General features: G+C 40.9%; 1 protein-coding gene across 1 annotated transcript in view; it reads left to right on the top strand.

The window, feature by feature from the left end:
- gmeb1 (glucocorticoid modulatory element binding protein 1) overlaps positions 1–23965 on the top strand; it is a 32046-nt gene that overhangs the window by 2523 nt on the left and 5558 nt on the right. Inside the window, exons 2-6 of the mRNA XM_033045051.1 lie at positions 2278–2366; positions 11820–11932; positions 14046–14149; positions 17413–17570; positions 19154–19279. Of these exons, the coding sequence (XP_032900942.1) occupies positions 2278–2366; positions 11820–11932; positions 14046–14149; positions 17413–17570; positions 19154–19279 (590 nt within the window). The remainder of the gene's footprint in view (positions 1–2277; positions 2367–11819; positions 11933–14045; positions 14150–17412; positions 17571–19153; positions 19280–23965) is intronic.

Here is a 23965-nt window from a genome sequence, read left to right on the forward strand (position 1 = left end):
TATATACAATTTGTAATGCTAACAGGATAAATTATTTTTTCAACTCTGTTGCATAGCATTGTGGTGGTTTCTGGTAAACATGAATTCTTAGTATTGTACAAAATACAAATGATCTAAAACTAAAGAAATGGTATAAAGCAAAGCAAACTGCCTCCAGCTTGCTAGATGCTACATGGGATGAAAAGATCTTTGACGGTTATTTCTTACAATTCATGCAATTAAAATTGCCTGATCAAACTGGGTATTGCATATTTCAGAAAAAGGGTCCCGACTGAAATATCACCTATCCATATTCTTCATTGATGCTGCCTGACCACTGAGTTGCTCCAACTCTTATTATGCTATAATATTGCTAATCTTTCTCCAACGTGGTTTTTGCAATTTGAGTGGCCATCCTCGGGAGCACTTAGATCCCTGTAACATAAAGGCCTGATTTAATGATCTGAAAACACGGGTTAAGGAATTGAATGCGAAACAACAATGGAAAAACATTAAAATCACTATTGTTGATAATAAAATGACCAGACTGTTGCAAAAACCTTCTGATCTAGTCTTGAAGAAAGGAAATCTGCTCTCTGAAGAAAGGCCTCAACCCAAAATGTCACCCATTCTTTCTCTACAGAGATGCTGCCTGTCCCGCTGAGTTACTCCAGCATTTTGTGTCTACCTTTGATCTAAACCAGCATCTGTAGTTCTTTCCTACACAATCTGCTGATCTTGATGGGCTGATCCGACACTCTACTATTGAGATTCTCAGCTGACTCTTGGATAAACAACTCTATCAAACCCAACACAAAAACTCGATGAGTACTGCTTAGTTCATCCAGTATTGATAAAAATATACATAACCCTGTTAGCCATTCAAACCTCCTTCATGAGAAGGTATACAAAAATTGGGGGTCTATTTTGCAAGTTGGTTTAAGCAATGGCCTGACATAGATGTTTAAGAAGGAACTGCAGATGTTGGAAAATCGAAGGTAGACAAAAATGTTGGAGAAGCTCAGCGGGTGAGGCAGCATCTATGGAGCGAAGGAAATAGGCGAAGTTTCAGGTCAAGACCCTTCTTCAGACTGATGTGGTAGTGGGGGGGGGAAGAAGAAAGGAAGAGGCAGAGACAGTGGGATGTGGGAGAGCTGGGGAGGGTATGGGGAAAGAAGGAGAAAGCAAGGACTACCTGAAATTGGAGGTCAATGTTCGTACCTCCATGGCCAGAGCGAGGCTCACTGTAAATTGGGGGACCAGCACCTCATATTTCGCTTGGGTAGTTTACACCCCAACGGTATGAACATTGACTAATTCATAACTTTAACTAATCCATTAACATTTCCCAAAAGCAAGCATCCAATCCCAAGGTTGGTCATGATATCTGTCATGGTCCATGTGTATAAAAGCAACAATGTTGCTGAAATACTGAAGGTTATCTTTAGAACTGTTACAGCAAAATGTCTTTACTGCAGGGAGCATTTCAGGAGACTTCTTTAAACTGTTTGAAAAACAGTCAACTTCATGACATTCTTCAAGAAGATGAGGCTCATTGCATTTCACCATTTGACATTAAGGCTACGTGATATTGACATGCTATTGGTGATAAGACAATAAAATCAGTAAATTGGATTAATTCACTGCTTAGTAATTTTGCTTAATGTTAGAGCGTGGTAAAATATCATGCTCTACTTTGGTCCAGGCATTAAACTGGTCTCAACTGTTAAGACTATCCAAGTTCCTGTGGCACTATTTCAAAGAAGAGCTGGCCTTACTTGGTACTCCAGGCCGAGAGTCCTTAACAGCAGCGAGTGTAGCCAAATATAATTTATTCAGTGTAGTACTGAGAAAACGTAAGTGCTATCCAAATGCAAGCATTTTTTTGTAAAATATGCTGCTATCATATGATTGATCCTCATTAATTTGTATTGGTTTCATGAATTTCACCAGGGCTACTTCCATTAGTTTTTTATAGTTCCATGTTTGGCTGGATGAAATCTTTTTCCACTCTGAGGTGTTGTTAGTAGTGCAGTCTCTATGTTTGCTTAACATATTGATTCCTCGAAGATACTTGATGAGCCTTTACCACAGCGGTGATGTGTACGGGACAAAGTGTAAGTGTGTCTTTAATTAGAGGCCACAATTAGCATAAATTCAATATATAGACATCAATATTTCAGTCAGTGCTTTACAGAATTCTCAAGGCATTACTATATACTTTGCCTGAACTATTTTTCAATTGAGCAGTCGTTGATTCCTTTTGGCTCTGACATTCATTTCAAATTATTTCGATAGCATGTGTGAAGACGGAGCTGAGTCGAATTGCAATGCTTCGGTTGTTACTGTGGAGGCTCACACTTTACAGAAGTTAGCAGATGGGGAAGGTAAGTGGTTGGATGCTTTTCCTTTACTTTACGTTTATCAAACATCATCATGAGATTAAAAAAATCCAAATTTAACATCAAGGTGAAGGTGTTCTATGGATCATATCCCCAAAATATTTAGTTGACCAACTTATGATTTTAACAATTATAAAACAACTTAAAGTCAGGTAAATGTACAGTGCAAGTGGTTAAGTTGAAAGCCTGCAACCTAAAAAGAAAAGAATGGGAATGATAGAATTTAGAACATAGAAGCATGTTGTTCTGCACTAATGTTTACATTTTTTTTCAACAAGCATTTTGATGGCATGCTATCACAATGAGTGATGACCTGAATGTACTTAGAATAATTTGTGACAGTCTATGTTATACAGTGCTGTGGTTCAGGTATAATTGGCTTTTTGGATGTTCAGCAAGCTCTGGATTCAACTTCCCCCAAGTTGCTTAAATTAATACGTAGCATGTCATTATTCTGGTATTATTGATTAAGTTACATGGACATTCTCTGTATAAAATGTTTAAAATCTAGATTTTATTAGCATCAACATCAATAAAATGTTTATTTGTGAAATTGCAAATGTTTTGCGATTTCATTATATACTCTGATTGGCCTTATCTCAGTGATGACAGATCCCGTGCCTCTTTTTCATAGGTTCTGGGTGCATCTAATGGAGTTGTTTCCTGGCATAATCTGGATCAAATATACACTTTGTCTTTGCCAAAGGCTGGACAAAGTTGTGCTGTTTTCTTGCTATTTGCAGACCTTGATGTCTGTGGAGAGTAGGGGTTGGTCTGACATTCCAGTTCCTTTAAAAACTGACAGCGAATCAAATGCCACTTGTTGTTAAGTTAGTTTAACAAAACCTTCCTGCCTGACAACTCATTTGTGATCTACTCATTCTCTTGTATAGTTCAATGGCCTGCATTTAGGACTTATCCTTGAACCAAATCTACTTGGGTTGAGACAAGATAAAATAAAAAATAAGTCATGGTCATCGTTTTGAAATTGTTATATTATGATCTGTTGCTAGATAATGTGACGAGGACAGGTGAGGAGAGATTTTTTATTCTGCTGTAAATTTCTGGAATTCTCTAATCCAAGGAGCTATGGTGTCTTATTTTTAAGGTATATTCAAAGCAGAGATCAGGAAATTGAAGGATGATTGGATCAGGTACGAATGTGTATCAGATCCAGGATTTTACTGAACCGTAGACAAAGCAAGGGACCATTGGTCGATCCCTGCTTCCATTATGTCTGTGCTGTCTCTCTACTACAATCGGTCCAGATGCTCTGTCACAAGTAACAAGTGTTTTTTTACCTGTTCTGGGTGAAACTAAAATTGTAAGAATAATGAAGCACAGAAAGTTAATTTATCCCATGGAGACAACACCAGCTCTTTCACTGAGCTAGGGTCATAGAGTTATACAGTGTGGAAACGGGTCCTTTGGCCCAACTTTCCCACACCAACCAACAATGTCCCAGCTACACCAGTCCCACTTGCTGCATTTGGTCCATATCCCTTCAAACCTGTCCTATCCATGTACCTGTCCAACTGTTTCTTAAACAATGGGATAGTACCTCAACTACCTCCTCTGGCATCTTGTTCCATACACCCACCACCCTGTGTGTTTAAAAAGTTGCCTATTCCTATTAAGTCTTTTCCCCTTCACCATGAACCTATGTCCTCTGGTCCTCAATTCCCCTACTTTGGGTAAACGATTCTGTGCAACTACCCGATCTATTTCTCTCATGATTTTGTGCACTTCTATAAGATCACCCCTCATCCTCCTGTGCTCCATGGAATAGAGACCCAGCCTACTCAACCTCTCCCTATAGCTCACACCCTCTAGTCCTGGCAACATCCTCATAAATCTTTTCTGAACCCTTTCAAGCTTGACAATATCTTTCCTATAACATGTTACCCAGACTGAACACAATATTCTAGATGCAATCTCACCAGCATCATGTACAACTGCAACATGACCTCCCAACTTCTATACTCAAGCTACTTTAGCAACCTGCGACTCGACCTTCAAGGAACCATGCACCTGTACTCCTAGATCCCTCTGCTCTACAACGCTACCCAAAGGCCTACCATTTACTGTGTAGATCCTGCCTTTGTTCGACACAGTCACAGTTTCCTGTCCTTTGCATCCTTATAATTATTTTTCTTTGCATTTAACCAATTCCTCTTTCACTGTTGAGAAGCTCCATCCATCACATCAGAAAAACAGTTCCAAATTCTAGGTTCTTTTTGGATAAAGTAACTTTTCCCTTTTGCTGATCACTTTAAATCTGTGACCATTTGGTGTTTATCCTTCAGCTAAGAAACAATTTCCACTTAGTTAAGGGCCTGTCCCACTTGGGCATCATTTGCAAGTCACGCAGGTGGCGCGCAAGGATTTTGAGAATCCCCAAATCCTGGGGAGCCACGCGCCACTACCTACGCCACCACGTCTCACCACGTGCCAAATGCGCGTAATGCACGCGTGACGCGTAAATGACATGCAAATAAAGCCCAAGTGGGACAGGCCCTTTACTCAAATTACCTAGTTCATAACTCATAGGAGCAGATTTAGGCCATTTAGCCCATCGAGTCTACTCCGCCACTCATTCATGGCTGATCTATCTTTCCCTCTCAGTCCCATTCTCTTGTCTTTTCCCTGTAACCTTTGACACCTTTGCTAATCAAGAACCTAATTAAACTGTGTTACTTAACTGTTATTTCAATGCTTTAAATATATCATCCCATTAAACTATACATCTCTGATTTCAAATTTATTCAGTGACAAACTGGACTTGTTTAAAAAAATCCTAACAGGATAATCCAAAGAGTTTTCAACATTATAAGTTTGATAAGAAATAGGAGTTTGATATGCAGTCACTTGAATCTTCCCCACTGATCAGTAAAGATCATGGCCCAGCAAGACTGTTCTACTATCTCAATTCCAATTTCCCCACAAGATTTTATCATCATGCACTGCCTCCAGCTTGGAATCAGCTCAATGGACTACTGGAAGGACCTAAATGTCTTTGTAGTTCTCAATGCAGTATAAGTTCTCTGATTATATACTGTGAGCAGACAATAGTGTCAGTTTTCTTAAAATATAGGTTTCTTTGTGAAGGGAATTTGATAGGAGCGAGAAGAATTATGCCAGTAAAAGGCCTTCAGACCATATGCACCAAAAGGTTGCTCTTTGGACTTAATTGATACCTTGTCTATGATTGGGTATAAATCACAGTCCAGAGCATTCATTGAACCACTGGAAGGAGCTGAATACTCTGTCAGAATGATGACGGTATGTGTGTCCCTTGAGACTTGAACATAAAATTTAGGCTGGTGCTCCTCATGAAGCACTGCTTAGCTCCAATTTGACAAAGAGCAACTTTTTCAGAGGTGAATGAACTGAAATGGTGTTTTTTTTCTAGTAAATAGTTCATCTGGTCATTATTTCATTGTGATGTATGTAGCCCGGATGTATGAAAGTGATGTGCTGTTTTAGACAGTGATTATACATCATGAAATACACTGTATACATTTATTTTCCTTTACAAATCCACTGAAACAATCCTGGGCCGTATCTGCTATTCTCAACCCGGATGTCGCAGGGAAATCTTATAATGGTTGTTTAATTCTCTGGTGTATTGCAGTGCAATGCTGAAGTTGTAACTGACTAATGTGAGGTTTCACAGTTCCTCCATATCTTCCGAGATCACTTGTAATGTTTGAAAGTTGTTGAAAGCACAGGTTGTTGAGTTGACAGCGTTTATTTGCTGTCGGGAAGGGTATTTCCACAATTAAACTAAAAGAGAACTTAAAACTGCTAGTGCCTATTAAATTAGATTGTTTGCATTCCTTTAACGAGTCAGGATTTGAAAATGTGTACTTTCCATCATTGGAAAATAAATATGTACATTCTGTAAATGAATAAAATGATTTGGTTGCTGGGTTTTGCTGTATTGGTTGAAAATCTTTAGAAGAGTGCGCCAACTTATATTTAATTCCCTTATTTCTCGGGTTTATTAAAGCACGTCCAATTTTAGGAAAAGGTATGGACCAGAAAGTCCATACACTGGCCACTGCTCTACTGTCTTTCCAGGCCAGGTGATAATTTGACAGGAAGCTGTGAAGACTTAGGCTGAGAAGACACTGTGTTGTCTGAATGCTAGTTGAAAATGTCATTGGGCCTTGTTTAATAACCGCATACTTGCTGTTATGAACCACATGTTGAATAGTTGCTTATCGTTCTAGCAGTTTGAGCATCATTGACAATGAAGGATAAGCAATCCATTGTTTATCAATGTCTCTCTGCTAAGGATGCTCTAGCTCCAACTGAACTCTTGGTTCAGTCATTGACTTAAGCTTATGCTCATTTACCTCAATCAAAATGATGTAAATGATTGCAGCTGACTGTAAGGTGCACAGACCATCAATGTGTGGCAGGCATCTGTACAGTATGTCATCGTGAGGATGCTTGTGTTGGGAAACAGAACGCACTGCAAAAGCCATGTGTCTTGGGCACTGCTGTAGAAACTCTTGCTTCCTAGCTGCCTGTTGCATGAAGAGCAACAGAATTTGAAGATGAGAGAGCAAATTAGGAATGCAACTGAGGGAACAAGAAGGTTGAGAATTTAAAGACTTCAATAACACTGAAATCACGTTTTCTTTATTTTGTGTATTAATCAGGAGTAATTTTACTAATGGGCTCAGTAAAACTGAGTCATGAGAATTCCAGATTTGACCCCTATGCCCTTCTGATTCCAGCTGAAACATTCAGAAAAGTTGCTACGTGGACTTTATCATCCATATGTCAGCGAAGCAAAATCAGGCAGTGTTAATAGTGCCTATCATTGTCCCGTAACTCCAACCAGAAAGAAAGCAAGTGGTTTTTGAGCTAGGTTATACTGCCCAGTGGTAAGCTAGCTTGCCAAGGTTGCTTCTCAAGGCACAAATCTGTTAGGGCATTTGTTACCTGTGTAAAGGGCCTGTCCCACTTTCCCAAGTTATTCACGAATTCTCCTGAGTTATTCACGAATTCTCCCGAGTTTTCAAACTCGCAGAATGTTCGTAATGAGTCCGTAGAAAGCCATAGGAGTCCGTGGATATATGGTAGCGGCTCATTATGCCAGCTGTAGATACCCGGGGCATCAGGTAAGCCGGGACGTTTTTTCATCATGATGAAAAATATCCACGCATAAAGAAATAGCCCCGAGTACCTACGGCTGGCATAACGAGCCGCTACGATATATCCACTGACTCCTACGGACTCGTTACGAACATTCTGTGAGTTTGAAAACTCGGGAGAATTTGTGAATAACTCAGGAGAATTCGAGAATAACTCGGGAAAGTGGGACAGGCCCTTAACTCAGTAATCCCATGAGTTATTGCAACAATGAATCACACTATATTGTGGTAGTTTTGGAAAGTAATAAAAATTTAGATTCAATTTAATTGATAAGTTGGGGGATCAAAAGGTGATTGTTATTATTTGATGGAACTGATGTTTAGTAACAATAATGTAATACGTTTACTCGGTGAGCAGGTAAGAACATGGCAGTTGTAATATAATTTAAGAAGAGTGCACGGGCTTCCACTTTGGTGCAAAAATTATTTGGTTCTGAGTTTGTGGTTTCACTAAATTGCTGAATGAGTGCCAGGAACTGTTTTAAACTGAGGACATTTCCTGCTTCTGCATCTGAAGTTCATCTAGGGAACAGTACTGTCAGCAAACTCTGACTTGTAAGTGCCCATGAGAAGAGAACATGGGGAAATTGTAAACGAAAATGTAGCTCAAAAGAGTTGCTTTGATGGTGATCAGCTGCCCTCGGCTGAATGATGTAATAGAAATGGAGTGAACGAACAGAGTAATATTTCATTTAAATATGGTATTACACTTGACATATATGTGTCTTCATGAATTTTCTCCACTGGTTTCCTAGAACTGTGTATTGTGTTCTCTATTTTCTAGCTACTGTTTTCTAGCTACTGAATGTTGTCTTGCTAAAATATTGCTTTAAGTGTGTGTTTTGATAATGTTTGGTTGCTTGTCATCAATGTCTCTTTTTGTGACTGCCATTTGTTTTGCTTGCTAATGCTTACATGAAGTGATATGGGCATTAACAGAAGTTTAAAAGTACCATTTAAGATGAGGGTTGTTATTGGGGAGGGGCTGAAGCAGAGGACAGTGTTGCTTTACAATCACGAGATTGCAACAAGGATGAGGTTGAATTTGCCACCCTTATTTGGTTAATGGATAGGTCCAGGAAGGAGTCGTTGCAAAATGATAAATAGCATGCAGACTTGATTCTTCTGATTTGGCATGCTGATATTTGTTGAATCCTCACCTCCTCCTGTCTGACATCAGCCAAGGACACTAAACAATTGCTGTACTCCAAATTATGTGAGTCAGTTCCACAGTGGCAGTTCATTTTTACAAAGATCAAGGTAATTGGGAGCATTTAATGCAGAATTTTCTTGGCATCTACCTCTAACCTCAAGCAAAGATTGCAAAATTCCATGGAGGCTCATATGCATGATCATTATGTTTAAACCCAGACCAGTATGTTTAAAACCAGACCAGTCTGGTAGCAAGAAGATCATCTCTATTCAACTGTGAAGGCCATGTAAAATAAGTCCGAAGGCAAATTCAACCCAGTCACTGCACAATGAGTGAGCATGTGACTAAATTGAAGTCTCACTCAAAGAACATATGATGTCTTGCATTAGTAAACTAAGTAAGACTGTGGAATGTATAGAGATTGGTGTATTTAGACTGCTGTGGCTAGATGTTGCATGGTTGATGGCAGAAATGTAAAAGGTGGTTTGCTCTGCATCTTAACCCATGCTTGTCTAGGTGTGCTTTTATTTACTGTGTAAACTGGAGGAGGTTGCAGAAGCGGAGTAGATGACTATTAGTAAATGTCAGAGGATGGAATTTTGTTTCTAAACAAAACCCAGCAAAACGGAAATACATGAAGTAGCAATGTTACAAAATTTTGAGGTTTTAAAAATCAAGTCTGCAATTTATCCCATCAGATAAAGCATAAAAATAAGTTTAATTTGACACCTAATTCACTTTCATATATCAAGTATTTAAAAGGTTATGGCCATTTTCATACTCGGAAATTAGCATCTTGTTCCCTATTGATTTTCTATGGACATAACAAAAAAGCTGTGATCGTGGACAGTCAAAAGCCCATAACTTTCTTAAAAATTAAGAGAACTGAATGAAATTTTCAGTTATCATAGATTGAAGCATTCTGAAACAAATATAAAATAATCTTACTTGGATGACCTGAAATTAAAGCATATAATTAGTTAGTTACCTAATTGTAGCTAATTTCAAACTTCAATTACTAGATCTAAACATCTATCCATTTCTTAATAAATGATTAACATTTTTAAATAGCCTAAGTGTCCAAATAATATTCACAAATAATTCACAATAAAACATGATTTTTAAATCTCATTTACATTAATTTATAGGCCAAATGGAAGGAATTTGGTGTCTAATTGCTGTAAATTAAAGTCCATTTAAATCAGCTTTCTAGTGGGATCCTGTGAACGCGCTGGTTTAGAACGTTCACATTGCGGTAGATTTGTGCCCTCAAATGCCCAGAAAAATACTGCGGGATATAATGGGCCCAAAATTAGCTACTCGCAACATTAAACTTTGTATAAAGGGATCTTAAGAAGCCCTTTTTAACGTAAAAATAAACAGCCTACCTTCCGTTTTCCCCTGTATGAGATCTGGCCCGTTGTCGGCGGTCGGGGGTTTAGAGGTTAATTTTTAAACTACTATAACAATTAGATAAAGCCCTTAAAACTAATAATAGCTCAAGCGACGGAATCTTCCAGCGATTTTTCGTTAATAATTAACTAGGCTGAACAAGCTCGATTAAATCGCGTTTTAAACCCGCCCCCCCTCTAAACGGCGCCAAAATCGCGCACACGGGCTGGGACAGATTTTCAGCGACGTTTCAGGTACGCTTTGCAACATACCTACATGAAGTATAGAAGTTTTACTATTTCTTACCTATGCTATGTGTGTTTTGTATGCTATGAAGAATGTCGTGCTTATTTGGGGTCATGTTATTTTCATTCCTGCTTTGCTTCCTTTGTGTAGAATTCCAGTCATTGGGCTTTTACAAATAGCTTTCAGCCATGTTTTTGCAAACCACCATACTCCAATTCTGTAACTTACTCAAAAACTCTGTGTATTTCCATCATGGCTACTGTTGAGCAGGAATGGCTGAATTTTCACTTGTTAAAAATCTACACCTCCAGCACCAGTCACAACATCTAGTCACTGGCTACTTACTGACTCTCAGGGTTGTGCAGTTGGAAAGTTGGAAACAAGTTTTAAACAGATTTGTTGATTTTGGCGTTTTGCTGATTTCACTTGTGTAGCTTGGAAAACTGATGTGCTACTTTGCTTGAATTTCCATTTAAACAGTAAATGTGAAAGATTACAAGAAATGTAGATGTAGAAAGAGTACTCAAATAGGTCCCTCTTAAATGAGCTGACTTTTCGCTCAACTGATAGCATGTTATAATGTGAAACATCATGTAACAAGGAACACTCTTTTACATTAGATTATAAACCTCCTAGACGAGGGGTTAGTTTAAACAATATAACAGATGCTCTCTCTTCAATAGAGTGTTTTTTTAAGGATCGCTCTTCATGATCATGATTTAACCGACGATACTTTGCACATCCTTAACTCTTGTTGCATCTGATTCCGTGCATTTTGTGGTCAAAATATAGACTTTCCTGACTCCAATTTTTTAGCACTATGCATAACTAGTTTACAAGGAGATTGTCTGCTATCGATTTTCTACCCCTCAATGGGATAGTTGTTGAGTGTGCAGTCAAGAAATTGACATTTTTGGATACCATGGGATCAAGGTATATCAGATAATAAAAGTTGAATTGCAGTGCAGGATTTGTTAAGGTATTATTGAATGGTGGAGCAAGACCGAGTGACTTGATTCAATTGTGTGTTTTCATTCTCCCATTGGCTGTGTGACTATTTTTTGAATTGTTTTCCAAAAACATAACTTTTTTTCTTAGTTCATTCATTCTGGGGTATGAGTGCCTTTGACCATGTCAGCTTGTATTTCATATTGTTAATTGGCCTGAAGAAGGTGGTGGGAAGCTATTTTAGTGGTTTGTTAGTTAACCACTTGCTTCAAGTCTTAAGTGGCCTGCCCAGAATGGGTTAAAGTAGCATATTTCCTTCCTAAAAGCACATTGTTGTCAAAATCCATGGATTTGCCATCTGGTAATTTAATGGTTATCATTATCATATTAGCTTTTAATTAAATCAGGAATAGATTTAATGTAGATCCAATCCTAGCATGGGATTTTGACCAAGCATTTTGGATTACTTGTATAATGACATACCCACAATGTACACAGTAAAATAATATGGTTTTGTTTTTTTAATTTCAGATATCTGCAATGAAGATGTTGAAATTGCTTATCCTATTACTTGTGGGGAAAGCAAAGCCATTCTAATGTGGAAGAAGTTTGTTTGCCCGGGGATTAATGTGAAATGCGTAAAGGTATGATTGAGATTAAAATGTTCTTGCTGTTACTATTCTGATATTTTTGATGATTGCTTGATGTGCTGCTCAGTATTGTAATGAGACAGACTGGCAAAGTCCTATGTTGGACATTTGACTGGAATAGAATTATGGTGGCTCAAAGGAGATAGCAATGAGGGTTCTGTGGTTGGAACAACCCTCCTTGGATTTATTAAAGAGAGTAAACTGGTGCCGGCGCCTACATCAGAGTCACTATCGTCCTGTTGATCTCCCACACAAATGTCAGGAACGTCCTGATGTCCCTCACAAATGGTTCATGGTGGTGTTATGAAAAATTAGACCAAATGCTTATGCTGTTTATATTTACAAATAAGGGGCAATCCTTTTTACAGTGTATAGAGAGCTACAGAATTGAAACCCACCATGAGGCGGTTCTTAATTTGCAGCTATCTTGTCTGTTTTTGGATAACTGGGGCAGGTAAATCGAAATTGGGATTATTTCAGAGGGTTGAGGAAGAATTTGCCTATAAATCACTACTGAATCTTTGAATTATTTGCTCCACAAAGCTCCAGGGGTGGAGTCATGAATATGTTCAAGGTTAAGATTTACTATTTTAAGTGCAGAGTAGTGTAGGAAAGTGGTGTGGTCACCAAGATTGGATCATGCATGATCTAATTTGATTAGAACTCAAGGGGCTAATTAGTGCACTCTTGCTTCTGCTCTTGTTTATGTTTTTATTTTCCTACTACCACAATAGATATTCTCTGCATGGGTAATACTTCCAATTTAAACTGAATTGTGTATAAAATCATGATGGAAATAGATATGGGTGATGCATAGGGTCTTTTATCCAGGGTATGGGAATCAAGAACTAGGCGATGTAGGTTTAAGGTAAGAGGGGAAAGATTTAATAAGAACTGAGGGGCAACGTTTTCACTCACGGTTATATGGAACAAGCTTCCAGAGCATGTAGTTGAGACAGGTATTATAACAACTTTTAAAAGACATTGGGATGGTACATGGATAGAAAAGTTTTAGTGGGAAATGGGCCAAACCCGGGCAGGTTTAAATGTAAAAACTCCAAGTTTGCGGAAGATACAAAGCTGGGTGGCAGTGTGAGCTGCGAGGAGGATGTTATGAGGCTGCAGGGTGACTAGGATAGGTTGGGTGAGTAGGCCGGCGCATGGCAGATGCAGTATAATGTGGATAAATGTGAGGTTATCCACTTTGGTGGCAAAAACAAGAAGGAGGATTATTATCTGAATGGTGTCAGGTTATGAAAAGGGGAGGTGCAATGAGACCTGGGTGTCCTTGCACATCAGTTACTGAAAGTAAGAATGCAGGTACACCAGGCAGTGAAGAAAGTAAATGGCATGTTGGCCTTCATAGCAAGAGGATTTGAATATAGGAGCAGGGGGGGTCCTACTGTAGTTGTACAGGGCCCTGGTGAGACCACACCTGGAGTATTGTGTGTAGTTTTGGTCTCATAATTTGAGGAAGGGCATTCTTGCTATTGAGGGAGTGCAGCGTAGGTTCACTAGGTTAATTTCCGGGATGGCGGGACTGACATATGATGAAAGAATGGGTCGACTGAGCTTTTACTCACTGGAATTTAGAAGGATGAGAGGGTATTTTATAAAAACATATAAAATTCTTAAGGGATTGGACAGGTGAGATGCTGGAAAAATGTTCCCGATGTTGGGGGAGTCCTAGAACCAGGGATCACAGTTTAAGAATAAGGGGTAGATCATTTAGGACTGAGATGAGGAAACGCTTTTTCACGCAGAGAGTTGCGAATCTGTGGAATTCAATGCCACAGAAGGCATTGGAGGCCAATTCACTGGATGTTTTCAAAAGAGAGTTGGAAGTAGCTCTTGGGGCCAACAGAATCAAGGGATATGGGGAGAAAGCAGGAACGGGGTACTGATATTGGATGATCAGCCACAATCGTATTAAATGGCAGTGCTGGCACGAAAGGCCGAATAGCCTACCTCTGCACCTATTTTCTATGTTTCTAGGTGGGACTAACGTAGATGGGGCATCTTGATCGACATGGGCAAGTTGGGTCGTGTGGCCTGTTTCCATGCTGTATGACTCTTGACTATGAATTTTGTATTTCCTTTTTTTTAGTTTAATGAACAGCTCATAAGCCCAAAGCAGTTTGTACATCTTGCAGGGAAATCTACACTGAAAGACTGGAAACGAGCAATTAGAATAGGTGGTATAATGTTGAGGTTAGTATCATTTTACAGAATTGCCATTTTTGTTAACCTCTTTGCTTATGTATTTTGAACTGCCAGAGTGAGTACTTGCTTTTTATTTTCAATACATGTTTCTAATGTGAGGGCCACTTTCAGCATGTTTAAATCTCCTCCTTCAACTTTGATTGCCCACGTAGCCTTCCTACCTCCTTTTCTTCTCCACATCAAAAATATTACCATCATTTACCCATTTCAATATTTTATTCCATTCTTCTCATCTATTACTCCCACTTTTTATTGTGTTTATTGAGTAATGAATTGTATGTCTAGCATTTGATTCCTGTCTGCGGATAAGATCAAGTACCACTTACCATTGGTTGCAAAGTTTCTAATTCACTGAATTAAGTTAGAAAATGCTGAAAATACTCAGCAGGTCTGGCAGCATCTGCGCACCCCGAGTCCATGTTTTGTATCAAAGACTTTTAGTTGGAACTGAGCAACATTGCTGACAGCGACTCGTTTTGCCCAGACGATTTAACTTTATATGCTACTAGTCCTTTCAGGTAGCTGTATGAAATCCCATGCACTTTCTCAAGAAAAGTACAGAGCTTTGCACATTTCCCGACCCACATTTATGCTCAGCCAAAACCACTGTGAGGTACATAATGTAAATGTAAAACACAAAATTGCAGGAGGAACTCAACGGTTCAGGCAGCATCTTTTAGTTTAGAGGTACAGCGGGGAAACGGGCCTTTTGGCCAGCCAATCAATGATCCCTGCACACTAATGCTATCCTACACACACTAGGGACAATTTTACAATTATACCAAGCCACAACCTACAAACCTGTATATCTTTGGATTGTGGGAGGAATCCGGACATCCCGCAGAAACCCCACGCAGGTCACAGGGAGAATGTACAAACTCAGTACAGATAAGCATCCGTGGTCCGGATCAAACCCGGGTCTCTGGTGCCGTAATGGGCCTGTCCCACTTAGGCTATTTTTAGTCGACTGTCATTGTCGTAGCAGGTCGCTGAAAAAACAGCGACTGGACCCCCCTTCGACATAAAGTTAGCACTGGCAGACAACCTAGGTTAACTGCCGCCAACTACGACAGTACCTACGACAGTACCTATGTCAGGAGAAGTCAAGCTACCCTCATTGGTGTCAAACCCACTGTTGCCGACTACTCACGACCAGAGAGGACTAGTCTCCTGTAGTCGCCTAAAAAATAGCCTAAGTGGGACAGGCCTTTAAGGCAGCAACTCTATCGTTGCACCATCATGCCGCCTTGGAGGGTAGGAAAGACGACATCTCAGATTGTGACTCCCGACCCAAAACATTTTCCAATCCATTCCCCTCCAGGGGTACTATCTGACCCGCTGAGTTCCTCCAGTACTTTGTGTTTGTAAATGGTCCACCACAACATACATGGTAAAACATTAGTCTTTATTCCATTCAGTAATAGAGAGCATTCAAACTGCCAGCCAGGCATTCCCAGCTCTGTGTGGCTTCTGAGAGCTGGCTGGCCTTGTTAGTGTAGTACCGTAATACCATGTAATGGGTGGCATGCATATATGTGTTATGGAAAAAATGACATGGATTAATAAGGGTTAATCTACACTTTGTATTTTGCTTAAGATTACACCATCAGTAGTTTCTCTTTCTTGTGCCCTCCCTGCATTTCTCCAAAAGCCAAAGTTCCTGAAATTGTTCCATTTTGATCAGCCTTTTGTCTTCGAACGTGCTTTAAACACCTTGATATTTTGTGTCGCAGTTTCTCGCAGTTTGTTCTCGCAGATCTGTTATTATGTGAATACAAAAATCTTGGACTGTGTGCTTACACCTATGAGACTTGCATACAACCTATCAGGAGCCTCACCTGTATTGATAAAATTCTAGTTCCCTATGATATTACCCATTCTACTCCTTTTCCATCTATCTCCCCCCCCCATCCCCCTCAACCATTTCTCTAAACTTTCACATTTACTCATTGTTTAATGTATGGTGATCACCACTAATAATATTACGTTGAATGGACAGACATAGCAGTTTACATGGTTCTTAATAAACTAGCAATTATCTGTTTACACTGCTCTCTTCCTTTCTCAGTTGCAAAGAGATTTTTGCGGTGTCCTAACCAGAGTATGCCCAATTCCATCTTGAACACGTTGAAAGCAATAAATAAGTCTAAATTGGTTTTACTGTTTTTGTGCTCAACTCTGGTCTTAACCATGTATTGGATTAGGTCGCTGAATTTTCACACCGTCCAATGGAAATTGTTTTGTTTCCGTTAACCTATCACTCATAAATATGCTGTGCTTTTTCTGTGGTGTGAACTTTGTTTGCAACACAAATGGGGGAAAAAACTACAGGACTGTATTCTACAGCTGAAGGTTTGTAGCAGCAAGGTAGAAGGGTCTTTATGAAACAATTAGCGGGATATGAGATGAAGAATGCACTTCATGCTTTGGTAATTCTATAGCTTCTAAGTCTTGTCTGAAGTGAATGACGTTGATCATAACCCAAACAGCTGCCTATTGTTACATCTCAAGAATGGCCACTGCACTCTTGCGCGGTGTTGTGAATGTGCCAATCCAAGTTAATCAATATTTTCAAGTTAAAATCTCTGGAAAATCCTTGAAGTAAAGTTTCTGATGCAGCTGTATTAAAATGAAATAATGATTGTGGTGTACATTGAGCATTGGATATGTGTTTTATTTTCTTGCTCTTTTTAAAAATGGCTAAACCCATGGCAGAATATTGTGAAAATTGAAAATTATAATCATAATCATTATAACGGTAATTTTTAGAAACTTTTTATTTAATGTAGGTTATTAGAGAAATGTTGAGAGAGTTCCACAACTAGGAATAAATTCTTCAGGTGTCAGAGGAGCAAGACTTCTTCATCTTGAGAAAGGAAAATAAACCTTTCCATTAGCTGTATGAAAACTAGAATAGCCTAAACTCCGATTATCGTTGAATGTTATAGTAAGAAGACAATTGTTATTTTGTGTAATAATGTTACTTATTCCCTTTGTTTATCTCTTAATCTCTGCAAATTTCTTCCTCCAATAACCATCCATTCCCATTTTGAAAGTTGCAATAAAATTTGTTTTTGTTACTTTCCTCTTTTTTTGGCCCAAGAAGAAATATTAAGGGAGCGATAGTAAGTGCCAGTTCAGTTGAAATCCTTTTGCAGGCTAAAGTCTAAATGGAGATTAAAGACTGTAGTTGTATGGTGGCAAAGGGGCCAATGTATTGTGTGCCTAATATTTGGTTGCATTATTGGTAGGAAGATGATGGATTCTGGGCAGTTGGACTTTTTTCAGCATGATAAAGTTTGTACAAATACCTGCCGAAGCACAAAGTTCGACCTCCTGATCAGTAGCGCTCGGGCACCAGTTCCCAGCCAGCAGAGCAATGTGATACAAACTCCAACCACCATAGAAGGTAAGTGTAATGCCGCAGTGATGCATTGAGGATGAGGAGTGATGGAGATCTGAAGTGATAGCAGAGAATGTTGCAAGTTCATCAGGGAGATGTGAACTGTATGTGACTATTGTGCTCTTAGCAGGACTGCAATAATCTGTTCTCTACATCAGTGTTCTGCTGTAGGTTATTTTTGAGCCTGATACAAAAGCAAGCTGTTGATTGTGACAAAAAAAAAAAGCTTCTGAGATTGGAAGGTCACTGTTTCAGGTGAAATTCTTCGCCAAAAGTCCTTATGGAATGTGGAGTATGTCACATGTATGCCTGCATCATTTTGTATTTCTAGCATTTGCTGTTTTTCTTCCCTGTCTCCAACACAATGTTGTATAATTTTAGTCAAGATTTAACCCACTGATCACGCAATCAAGCTGTGCTGATTGAGAAATTGAATTGATGTTCTTGACCTGGAAGTAAGTAAAAGTGACCTTGAAGTTGTCAGCCTATCGTAAATTAATCTGGTTCATTATGGTCCTTTGAGGAATGGGAACCTGCTGTCCTTATCCTGTCTGCCCACTCAGAATTCATTCCCATGTGTATAAAATTGGTTTGCCACTGAGGGAACTTGAAATTGCAGTAGGTGAGCCCTGAGGTTATCATGGTCCAATTGCATCCGCCTTTACAGGGCAGACTGCAGTATCCAGCAAGGAATTCACATGATCTCCACTCTTTGTGTGTTGCATTACAATATGACAATGCAGTTTAAATATTTACGTTATTTTTGATGAGTTAAAGCTTGATGCGGAATGAAATCTGTGGTTGGAATGTTCGGGACAGTAGCTCGTTGAAGAACATTGCGACAATTTGTCTGTTTTCCGCGGCAACAATAGCTTCCCACAAGTAGATATTGGGCCTTCTGGCCCTGTCATACAGAACTCTCTACAATTCTTCTTTGCCAAAGTTACTTCCAGAGCTACAGAAAATATTTTCAGGCTAGAATTGTGTACATAATGATGGATCATTGCAGTTTGATAGATTGGGGAGGACTGGGGACATGCATTTGAACTATGCAAAAAGTAAGAGTAGGCTAGATGTTAGGTGGTTCTCTTTTTTCCTAGAGTAGTGAGCTTCTGGAATGCATTGCCGGTTGGTGTGCTGGGTGCTGACCCTGTGCAGGCCTTCAAGAATGAGAGAGCTGGACTGATTCCTGGCTGGGACTGATATCGCATTATGTAAAAGGTAAGTCGATAAGCAGTTAACTATATTGCCTGAGGGGGTCAGAAAGGAATTTTCTGTCATAAATCACCCACTCCCACCATTTGCCAGTCTTTCCTTTTTCTGTGACTTTAATTTATACACGTGTTGGTAGCGAATTGATTTGTAGAATAAGAAGTGGTTTGCATAATTCTCTAGGTATCACAAATATGGTGCAGACTTGAAACAGCTAATCCTTGCCTTCGTATGTAGGATTGTTTCTGACTGGTAAAGAACGGTGTAGGCAGGTTATAAATGAAGCATGCTGACTTGTAAGGAGAGAGTTTTAAATTTTTTACACAGTAACTATACACTAAAGTATACAATTTAAAGGCTCTGTGTTAATTTTATAGGTAATGGGGCCCACATTACGGTGTCTGAAGAGAACACTGAAGAGTGCATTGAGTGGAGTCCAGCTTTGACCACAGTGGCAGTTACTACAGAGGATCTAAACAGGAAAGATGGTGAAGAAATTTCAGGTAATTTTGAAGTTCCAAACTGGATAGCTTTGAGTTAACCATTGACATCAGGTGCTGCTGCCTGCCTTTTGCATGGGAGTGAACTGATTTATTGTTTTCATTAAAACAATTAGCTTTATCCATTGGTTATAAAATGCAATTGCCCAGAATGCTGAAGCACATAAAAGCATTGACCTAGTGAAGGTCTGACCTGTATGTGACAACAAGTTAAAACTTGGATGATCTGTATTCAGTTTATCTTGAATGGGGAAAAACTAATATTGTCTCCACAATCCTCCCTCCCCATCCCACAACATGAGTCTACATCAGTCAACATAAGTGTATGTTTGGGTTCATATTACATATCATCATCATAAAGAAGAATGGATGTGATAAGTGAATCAATGCCACTGTGCTCTGTCAGGCCAATATTGCCAGCACTGAAGCCCAGATTACATTCATTCAGCTTGCGTGGGCAGGTTCCATCACTTGTCCGCCTGATATCAGACTCCTGAAACAATTGCTCTATTCCAATCTCTGTCATGGAATGAGATTACCAAATGGACAGAAGAAAAAATTAAAGGGTGTGCTCAAATTTACCGTGGAAAAATGGTAGCTTTCCAACATATTCGGCTGTGACCACTCATTGAGGAAGGAGCATTTGTGGTGGCAGTGAGAACCTTGAGTCCCTGTAGCACGTGAGGCTCTGTAAATGGTAGGACCAAGCATACTACCTCCCAAGCTATCAAGTCTCACCTTCTGTTCTATATGTGGAAGAATCTAGTTCGCACATAGATCAGTCACCTTAGAATCCACAAATCTGCAGCAGAAGTGGGTGAACCCTCATCCCAAGGGATTGCCTAAGAAGAAGAATAGACTTGTATCCGTTGATGTTAGAATACTGTGGTTTTTACCCCTCTCCAGCATCCTAGAGTATCTGAGTGGTAATGAGAAAGTGGTGCCTATTTGAAGAGATATTGTCTTTGAAAGCGCATTAAACTGGGGCCCCATTTACCTCGCCAATGTTTCTTATCAAGCTAATGTCATTAAGAACAAAGTTTTTATACCTTGGTCCACTTGACATTAATATACCAATACCAAGACTAAGATTCAGATTACCAACCTCAGTTGTTTGTGTCCTGGATGAGCACTAATTGGCCACATAGCAAAAGTGGCAGCACTTAAAAATATTTTTTTACTGTGAACGGACAGCACGGTGGTGCAACGGTAAAGTTGCTGCCTTACAGCGCTTGCAGTGCCGGGGATGTTGTTTCGATCCTGATTGCGGGTGCTGTCTGTACAGAGATTGTACGTTCTCCCCGTGACCGAGTGGGTTTTCTCCAAGATCTTCGGTTTCTTCCCACACTCCAAATACGTACAGGTTTGTAGGTCAATTGGGGCGTGGGTTTGTATACTTGGTATATATGTAAATTATCCCTAGTATGTGTAGATAGTGTTAATGTGCGGGGATCGCTAGTTGGCGTGGACTCGGTGGGCTTGTTTCCGTGCTGTATCACTAAACTAAACTCCTTCAGTGTGTCCTTGGGTCTCAAAAGGTACTTCCAATCTATTTAAGGCCATTCTGTCATTTTTCTTCACTTTTGATTAATGTTGCTTCAGTTGAAAATCTGAAGCAACTGATGATCACTGTTTGTGGCAGAGCAACTTAGTGCAATTTGAAATGATCAAAATGGCCTTTTAATGAACATAGCTTGAGAAAACTAGGTCTAAGGTACATTGTGTGGACACTGCTTTTCTCCACAGGAGGCCATTTGGCTCTCTGCCTTGTGGGTTCTCGAAGGAATTGTCATTTAGTTCTGTGATTACTTTTCTTCCGATAACCCTGAGAAGCTTCCATTCCAAATATCTACACCCTTGTTACACTGAAATTAAGTGCAAACCGAACAGTTCCCTGTAACTGTCTCGTGGTTCTCTATGGAACCATCTGTTTATGTGGGTTCTTGCTTCTCACATTATCTGAGGAAGTGGAGGTAGAATGTTTTGCATCCATTGTCATTATAGAGTTCTAAGATAATTCAATTCAATTCAATTCAATTCAATTCAACTTTAATGTCATTGCACAAATACTGAGTATGGGTACAACGAAATGCAGTTTTGCGTCAGTCCGTAGTAGTGCAATATAGAATTTTTTTTAAAAGAGGATACAGAACAATAGAAAATGCAAAATAATTAAACAATGGGGACGGAGGGACCGGAGGAATCTATCGGCGGGACTCCGAGTTCAGCAATGCGATGGTATGATTGTAGAAGCTGTTCCTCATCCTACTGGTACGAGACCTGAGGCTCCTGTACCGCCTCCCTGATGGGAGGAGGGCAAACAGTCCATGATTGGGGTGGGAGGGGTCTTTAATGATCTTCCCAGCTCGTTTCAGACACCGTTTTCGGTGGAGGGCATCCATGGCAGGGAGCGGGGCGCCGATGATGTGCTGCGCGGTTTTCACCACCCGTTGTAGTGCCTTCCTGTCCGCAACAGTGCAGCTGCTGTACCATACCGTGAAGCAGGCGGTCAGGATGCTCTCGATGGTACACCTGTAGAAGTTGGTCAGGATCTGGGGGGACAGGTGGGCTTTCTTGAGCCTCCTCAGGAAGTAAAGGCGTTGCTGTGCCTTTTTGACCAGCTTGGAGGTGTTGAGGGACCAGGACAAGTCCTCCGAGATGTGTACCCCGAGGAATTTGTAGCTGGAGACGCGCTCCACCTCAGTCCCGTTTATGTGGATGGGGGTATGTCTGCCCCCTCTGACCTTCCTGAAGTCGACAATAAGTTCCTTCGTCTTCTTGGAGTTGAGGACGAGGTTATTATTGGCACACCAGGTTGTCAGGTGCTGGACCTCCTCTCGGTAGGCTGACTCATCGTTGTCACTGATCAGTCCTACCACCGTGGTGTCGTCAGCGAACTTAATGATGGCGTTGGATCCGTACTTAGGGATGCAGTCGTGGGTGAAGAGGGAGTAGAGGAGAGGGCTGAGCACACAGCCCTGTGGCACGCCGGTGTTCAGTGTTATAGTGGTGGAGTTGAGGTTGTTGACCCTAACAGACTGTGGTCTGTTGGTGAGGAAATCCAGTGTCCAGTTGCAGAGGGAGGTGGAGATGCCAAGCCCGCTGAGTTTGGTGATCAAGCTGGCGGGGATGACAGTGTTGAAAGCGGAGCTGAAATCAATGAACAGCAACCTGATGTAGGAGTTGTTGTTGTCCAGGTGGGTCAGGGCAGAGTGTAGGGCCGCCGCTATGGCATCCTCTGTAGACCTGTTGGCCCGGTAGGCAAACTGATGGGGGTCCAGTGTGGGGGGGAGGCTGGCTTTGAGGTGAGCCAAGATCAGCCGCTCAAAGCACTTAGCAATGACAGGGGTGAGTGCCACTGGGCGGAAATCGTTGAGGCTCCCTGTGGCTGACTGTTTGGGCACTGGCACGATGGTTGATGTCTTGAGGCAAGTGGGGACAACACCCTGGGCCAGTGACAGATTGAAAATGTCGGTGAAGACTTGGGATAGTTGTCCAGCACATGCCTTAAGCACCCGGCCAGGGATGCCATCGGGGCCGGCAGCTTTGCGCTCATTCACCTTGCTCAGTGCATCTTGTACAGCAGAGGTGGAGAGACTGAGGGGTTGTTCATTTGGGGGTGGAGCAATTTTGATGGCTGGGGTTTTGTTATCACGGTCAAAGCGAGCATAGAAATTGTTTAGCTCGTCAGGAAGGGTGGCGTTGTCTGGGGGAGGGGTGTTAACTTTCTGGTAATCGGCAAGGGATTTGATTCCTTGCCACATGCGCCTGGGGTCAGAATTGTTTTGGAAGTGCTCCTCAATCCGCCGTTTGTGATTGAGTTTGGCATTCCTAATTCCCATTTTCAGCTTGGCCCTAGATGAGCTGTATCCCTCAGCGTCGCCAGATCTGAAAGCGGCATCGCGAGCCTTCAGTAGGAGTCTGACCTCCCTGCTCATCCACGGCTTCTGGTTAGGGAAGGTCTTTATTTCTTTGTGTGTAGTGACATTATCGGTGCAGAATTTTATATAGTCCATAACTGTTGAGGTGTATGAGTTGATGTCCACTTGTGAATTGAAGGTGGACTGGGTAGCAAACAGACTCCAGTCTGTCTGCTGAAACTGCTGCTGTAAAACAGAGACAGCCCCCTCAGGCCAGACCTTGACTGTCCTCGTGGTAGGTTTCACACGTCTGATCAGAGGTGTGTATTTGGGGAGCAGGAACAGAGAGAGGTGGTCAGACTGACCAAGGTGGGGGAGGGGGAGGGCTTTGTAGGCTTCGGTAATATTCGTGTAAACTAAGTCCAGAATATTGTTTCCTCTGGTTGGGCAGGAAACATGCTGATGGAACCTGGGGAGTACAGTTTTGAGGTCGGAGTGGTTGAAATCACCAGCAACAATAAATGCCCCCTCTGGGTGAGCAGATAGATTTTTGCTGATAGCAGCTTGCAGCTCTTCCATTGCTAGCCTGGCATTAGCGTCCGGGGGTACATAGACTGCGGTGATAACAGTCGATGAGAATTCTCTTGGCAAATAGAAGGGCCTGCACTTTAGCATCAGGTATTCCAGGTCAGCAGAGCAGTGGCCACCAATCCTAACGACGTCCGTACACCACGAGTTGTTCACATAGATGCACAGTCCGCCGCCCTTGGTCTTACCGGAGTCCTCCGCTGTTCTGTCGGCCCTGAAGACAGTGCGCCCCTCCAGCTCG

The sequence above is a fragment of the Amblyraja radiata genome, chromosome 27, assembly GCF_010909765.2.
Source record: "Amblyraja radiata isolate CabotCenter1 chromosome 27, sAmbRad1.1.pri, whole genome shotgun sequence".
In the NCBI taxonomy this organism is placed as follows: Eukaryota; Metazoa; Chordata; class Chondrichthyes; order Rajiformes; family Rajidae; genus Amblyraja; species Amblyraja radiata.